Source organism: Microtus ochrogaster, chromosome 5, assembly GCF_000317375.1.
Source record: "Microtus ochrogaster isolate Prairie Vole_2 chromosome 5, MicOch1.0, whole genome shotgun sequence".
NCBI classification, from domain to species: domain Eukaryota; kingdom Metazoa; phylum Chordata; class Mammalia; order Rodentia; family Cricetidae; genus Microtus; species Microtus ochrogaster.
This window is the reverse complement of record NC_022012.1, coordinates 75452527-75459395: the sequence shown is the minus strand read 5'-3', so window position 1 is coordinate 75459395 and position 6869 is coordinate 75452527. Positions and strand designations below refer to the sequence as shown.

Here is a 6869-nt window from a genome sequence, read left to right as displayed (position 1 = left end):
AAAAAAAAAAAAAATGATTGGCTGGGTGGTGGTGATGCATGCCTTCAGTCCTAGCACCAGCACTCAGGAGGCAGAGGCAGGTAGATCTCTGAGTCTGAGGCCAGCCTGGTCTACAGAATAAGGCCCAGGACACCCACGGCTACACAGGGAAACCCTGTCTCAAAAATAAACAAATAAATAAGTTTGAGAAAATATTTTATTATTATTATTATGTGTGAATATGCACATTCCACAGTATTTGTGTGGAGGTCGGAGGATAAATTTCAGGAGTTGATTAGGTCCATCCACTGCAGGATCTGGGAACTGAACTCAGGTCACCAGGTTTGCACAGCAAGCACTTTTACAGAGCTATTTCACTGACACCCCCTCTTCAGTTCTTTTCATGAAACCTCCCTTCCCTTTCCAAGGCTGCAGCTACAATGTCAAAATTAACAAGAGAATGAATGACAACAGGTATTTCCACTTTCAAACCCAAAAATTTTAAGGAAGATAAAGCCCTAACCTTTGACAAGAATCCACAATGAACAAAATTTATCCTAAGGGCTGGACAGATGGCTCAGCGGTTTAAAAAATTACAAGCTCTTACTGTTTTTGCAGGGGACAGGGGACCCGAGTTCAGCTCCCAGTAGCCACGGCTCATAACTGCCTCTAAATAGTCCAGAGAATCCAATGCCTCTAGCCTCCAAAAGCACCTTCACACAGGCAGACACACATACTCGTGCATAATTGAAAACAAAATCATTTCAAAAAAAAAAAAAAAAAGCTTGTGCCAATCTAACATAGTAGCAACTGCCTGTAATTTCAACATCACAAAGATAAGTCAGGAGAATTTCAGTTCTATACCAGCCTGAGTTACATATACAGACCCTGCCCATCCCACTCCACACTCTCAAAAAACACGTCTTGAACATAGTTACCGAAGAATACCTCACCTCACCCTGAAAGGGGGCTGGGGGGGGGGGGCTTACTGTCTGTTTTAAAGGGCAAAAATGCTGTATGTACAAAATGAACAAATGCTCGTGATGCTTGCTCAAAGACATACGCTACAAGTCAATGGTCAAGAACAACCGCCAGGAGCTGAGCAGGACCTAAAGGGATGCTTCTGAAGCAGGTCTTAACCTGGCTACGCTCACACAAACCCATTATCAGCCCTGCCAGCACTGTAGGTTTCAATGCAAGTCACCCATCCAGACAACAGGTCCCGAGTTATTAAAATCTAGGAAAGGGGAGAGTTACAATAATCTCCAAAGGACAGAATGCCCAAAGCTACTTTCATTTTGTCAGATACCTCAAAGACTCCCGTCGTCAGGTGAAAATGAAGAATTTAATCATTTCTAGTTATTTCTCCATCTAGTCTTGAGTGTCTCTCCCACAGATGGAACCCAACAGGTGGGCTCAAACCCCCCACCCCAAATACCCTTATGAAATAAACTACGCAAAACCGGCCTCTGCAGATACCGAGCACCTTTGGTTTGGGTTCCACGGTCATCGTTCTTGGTCTCAGGTCAATTTCCGGCTCGCAGTTAACTAAGCAAAGCCAGAAAAACTGGTGAGGGGATGGACTGTCGCATGAACGGTCAGATGAGGAGAGACTCTTCCCTCGAACAAGGCAGTACCCAAGGAGGCCATGGACAGAGAATCCTCAAAGTGAGCCAGGTAACAGCCATAAGGATGTCTGTGCACACACGCCCCCGCTGGCCAGGCGATCAACCGGCCACAAGGCCCCACAGGTGTCAGGCACCAAGAGTAATGGGGCTCCCCCATCCCAAGTCCACACTCAGACCCTGGGGAGGTGGGGAGGTATCAAAGATGCAGAAACGACCTGAATTTGCTCTGCGTCCCGTTACAGGCCAGAATCCCAGAGGATGCCCTTTAGGCAATAGCCGGGGAGACACATTAGGTTTCGTTTTTCTTGGGCGAAAATTGATACCGGTGGCCAGGGGCGACACACGGGGTTGGGGTTGAGGGGGATAGGGACTCGCGGGTGCACAGCCGGTGTGAGTCAAGCGCACAATCAGTGCTTAGTCACCGATAGCCCGGCGGCCGGAGTTCCTCGCCCCCCGCCAGCCGGGGCCGTACGTGACGGAGCCGAGCCTGGTGGTGGCGGCCTCCCGGCCACTCCCGGTACTCACTCGGCCGAGCTGGTCCCGTTAACCGCCGAGCCATCGGGGGTCGGGTTCAGCTGGATGGGCGTCGGCTTCTTCTTGGGCATCTTGCAGCGAGGAAGCAGCCTGCAACTCGGAGGGGAGCGCGCGGGCACTTCTCGTTTCCTCCCTGGGTTCTGCCCGGAGTCGGGGTGGCTCTGTCAGCCGCACGCTCCTAGGACCCTCCGCCCAACCCACGCGGGGAGCCAGCTGCGCGCGCTCGGCGGCCCGGGACTCTCTCGCCTCAGCGCACGCGTTCCTTGGGCTCCGGCGGCCCTGCTACGCACTCCCCACAGCTTGGCTAGAGATGCAACCCCAGAAAAAGTACGGCCACTGCCGCCAGCGCACTCCGAGCCGCGGCGCACAGACGTCCCAGTGGGGGACTGGAGGGCGGGGGAGGGGCGGGGAACGAGGCAAGCCCCGCCCCCACGGGGCTGCAGCGCTTCCCTCACGCCTGCCTGACTCCGCCCCCGTCGCTTCGCCGAGAGCCAATGGGAACTAAACTCAGCGGCAGATGACGCGGAAATACGTCATGGGGGCGCGGCGCGCTGGGCTGGGGGCGGGGTGAGAGAAAGGCTTCCGGGCGCCCTCTGCTGACCAGAGGCGCCCTGCGGAAAGGCGAAGAAGGTTCTTGCTCGCAGTTCCTCGTGCCTCTGCCTGGTGCTGCTCGGCCTCTCCCTTAGGCTGGGTAACATTGGCCCAGATAAAAGTACAAAACAATCAGCAAAGGACCCCTTTACGTGTCCTGAGGCCAGGCTGGATAGAGTACCAGGAAACTAAACTTGTCAAGAGCCAGGGGTATAAACTTAATCCCAGTACAAGAGGCAAAAGCAGGCTGGTGTCTGTGGGTTCCAGGTCTGTTTGCTTTAAATTGCAAGTTCAAGGCCAACCAGGGATATACTGTGATACTGTGTCTCAAAATAAAACTTTCAAAAGACTCCTTAAACCAAACTGGTGTGATTTTTTTTCTACTAAAACTTTTATAGAGAGCTGAGAACTCGGTGCTGATAAGGTAGTAAATTAGTATCTATTTTGAGAGCAGATTGAAGTAGATTAATGGGTCAGTTGTCCTATCTGTCACCAATATCACATCCTTTTTTAGTTGTTTTCCAAGTCTTAAAATCTCCTCCAAGTAGCCTGGACAGATAGTGCAAAAGTAGAGAATGCTTGCTACTCTTGCAGGACCCGAGCTGGGTTTCCTTCATTCATGTGTGGGCAGTTCACTACCACCTGAAGCTCCAACTCCAGGGGAGCTGGGTTTCCCTCATTCATGTGTGGGCAGTTCACTACCACCTGAAGCTCCAACTCCAGGGGATCCGATGCTTCTGGCCTCCGAGGGTACTTGTACTCATGTGCATTTACCCACCACACACGTACAAACAGCACTAAAAATAAAATCAGAGCCGGGTACTAGTGGCACATATCTTTAATACCAGAACTCGGGAGGCCGAGGCAGGTGGATTTCTGTGAGTTTGAGACCAGCCTGGTCTACAGAGCAAGTTCCAGGACAGGCTCCAAAGCTACACAGAGAAATCATGTCTTGAAAAATGAAATAATAATAATACAAAATTGGACCAGTCACGGTGGCACATGCCTTTAACCCCAGCACTCAGGAGGCAGAGTCAAGCAGATCTCTAAGTTTGAGGCCAGCCTCATCTACAAAGTGAGTTCCAGGACATCCAGGGCTATACAGAAAAACCCTGTCTCAAAAAACCAAAATAATGATGACAATGATGATGATAAATAAGATAAATCTTTTAAAAATAATAAGTTCGGGAACTAGAGAGATAGCTCAGAGGTTAAGAGCACTGGCTGTGCTTCCAGAGGTCCTAAATTCAATCCCAGAAACCGCATGGTGGCTCACAGCCATCTATAATGAAATCTGAAGGCCTTTTCTGGCATGTTGGCATACATGCCAACAGAACATTAAATGTATAATAAATAAATCTTTAAAAATAAATAAATAAATTTAGCATTACATAAATAGGTATGGTGGGGCATACACTCACCAAATGGAGGCAGGAGGATCAGAAGGCTATCCTCAACTACCTAGCAAGTTCTAGACCTAACCTAGGCCACATGGGACACTGTCTACCCAACACACACCCATAAAAAAGGTCCTAGGTTTAGTCTACAAACTTCACATTTAAGTTGCCAGCACCAAAATAAACAAGTATTAATTATTTCATCCCATCTTTCTATGATACTTGTTAGAGAATAAGATGCGAATTGATTAGCTGGTTCAATAGTTCATAATGAACCTGAGCAGCACAGAACTTGTGCTTGTAGATTCAGCAAAGACCTTCTTATCAAAAATAAAAAGAGATTGAATAGTCAGAAAAGTGCAGTTTCAGGGGCTGGAGCCATGGCTCCTTGGTTAAGAGGTCTTGTTGCTCTGGCTGAAAGCCCAGGTTCATTTCCAGCACCTGCATGGTGGTTCACAGCTACCCAGCATTCCAGTTCCAGGAGAGCTGACATTCTCTGCTGACCTCCAAGGGCATCAGGCACACACATGGTGCACATATGTATATGCAGGCAACACGTACACATAAAAGTGCACAAATCTCTAAAAATGCACATTGAAACATCTTTTTTTAATTTTTTTTATGATTTATTTATCTTTATTTTTTTATGTGCATTGGTGTGAAGGTGTTAGATCCCCTGGAACTGGATTTTTTTTTTCAGACAGTTGTGAGCTGCCATGTGGGTGCTGGAATTGAACCCGGGTCCTCTGGAAGAGCAATCAGTGCTCTTAACCGCTGAGCCATTTCTCCAGCACCCAAACGTCCTCTTTTTAAACTACTCAGCCTTAAAGACACAGGTAAGAGAGAACAATTAAGAATTGCCTAAGCCAGGCGGAGTGGCGCACGCCTTTAATCCCAGCACTCAGGAGGCAGAGGCAGGTGGATCTCTGGGAGTTCGAGGCTAGCCTGGTCTACAAGGGCTAGTTCTGGGGCAGGCACCAAAGCTACAGAGAAACCCTGTCTTGAAAAACAAAAACAAAAAACAAAAAACAAAACAAAAAAAAAGAATCGTCTACACTACACTGTGCAGCCCAGAGCAGGTGTTAGGTGTAGGAAGCTGTAGAAAGCTCAAGTAAGAGACTGACTTCCCAGGCAGGGAGAAAGCCTTAAGCGGGATTTTCTAGTAGTCAAAGAGCTCCAAGTCCGGCAGTTTGGATGGAAAGTTGTTTATCTACAGCAAGGTTGATTAAATGACTAGAAATGTTCAAGGTAATTGGATTAGTCAGTTACTCTCCTCTTAGCTTGTAAGCAAACCCTGACAGGAGCCACAACTTCAAGACAGAGTTACTTTGGCTCATGTCCATCCGGGCAGAGAAACATTGTGGCAGAAGGAGCTTGAGGCCTCTGGTCACAGCATCCACAGTCTGGAGGCTCAGAGAGATGGAAATAGTTTTCAGCTCTTTCTCCTTCTCATTTAACCGTGGACCACAGCCCATGGAATAGTGTCACCCATATCTAATGTGGATGTTCTCACTTGAATGAGACTCTGTTGTGGGAGGTCCTTCTGCTCTTCCAGAGGTCCTGAGTTCAATTCCCAGCAACCACATGGTGGCTCACGGCCATCTGTAATGAGATCTGGTGCCCTCTTCTGGCATGAAAACATACATAGAAGGAATGCTGTATATATAATAAATAAATCTTTAAAAAAAAAAAGAGCAGCCACTTCCCTTCTCGCTCTCTCTTACTTCCCGCTCTGCTTACAGCGACTAGACTGCCTTCCTGATTGCGCAGAGGGCTGTTGTCTGGAACGGTGATCTATAAGTTTTTTTCCCCTTTAAATAAATAACCATTCTATTAGTCATAATTCTAAACTGGTGTGGGATTGTTTTTGACTTATGCATTTGCCTTCATCTGGCGCCCAATGTTTGGTTTTAGGACCCCTCCTTCCCCCTGCCCTGCCTGCCACCAGTTCAGCTTGGTGCGAGCCCTCCCTCCCTTAGCCGCAGCCTGTGCCTTGAGCGGAGCCAGCAGTTTAATATAAATTATCACGCAGTGGCTTTTCTTGCTTCAGTTCTTTATATTTTCCCTTTAGACACCTCAGATTGACTTCAAGTCCCCACATACACTATCGTTTGCCTCCCCACGTGGATTTAAACTCCACAGGCCTGTGTAGTCTCTGCCCGAGTGGTTTGCTCTTTTCTGAGTCATTTTCAAATCTCCCTTGCAAGCGCAGCTCTTAGCAGCTCTTAAGCGGTGAACCAGAGCACGCAGTTGCTAGTTGCCGAAAGCTGCAACCCCTCGGGGCGACTCTGTCACGTGGAGGCATACACAGCTTCAGGATTACTCTTCTCTACCCCTGGATTCTGGGTTTATGGTTCCGTGTATGGAATTGATTCAATTACATTTACTTTGTTGAGCAACTTGCATTTCCCAGTTTTTAAGTACTAGGCGGACACTGAAACAGGACCCCGTTTTCGTCGTGACTTGGCAACAGCGCCACTTGCTGGATAATAGGTAATATGGCGGTTTTCGTTTCCAACACAAATTTTACTGTTTTGTTTACTAATACAATGGGTCATATCATGCAAGGTTTATATGACTATGGGGATAACTTGATTTACTGGTTACTAGGTTTCAGTATTCTTTTGAATATTCTATCATTTAGGAAGAATATGGCACTTCTAAGAGCCATACAATCTTTACTAGAAACTCATGCAGGTCAGAAGATTCAGGATTCAAAAGAGACAATAATAAAAAGACT

At 47.7% G+C, this 6869-nt stretch overlaps 1 protein-coding gene across 1 annotated transcript in view; it reads right to left on the bottom strand.

The window, feature by feature from the left end:
* The window catches only part of Map2k1 (mitogen-activated protein kinase kinase 1), a 72225-nt gene extending 69683 nt beyond the window's left edge, over nucleotides 1-2542 (bottom strand). The window contains exon 1 of the mRNA XM_005347779.3: nucleotides 2133-2542. Within this exon, the coding sequence (XP_005347836.1) occupies nucleotides 2133-2212 (80 nt within the window). The 5' untranslated portion in view covers nucleotides 2213-2542. The remainder of the gene's footprint in view (nucleotides 1-2132) is intronic.
* Nucleotides 2543-6869: the final 4327 nt, after the last annotated feature.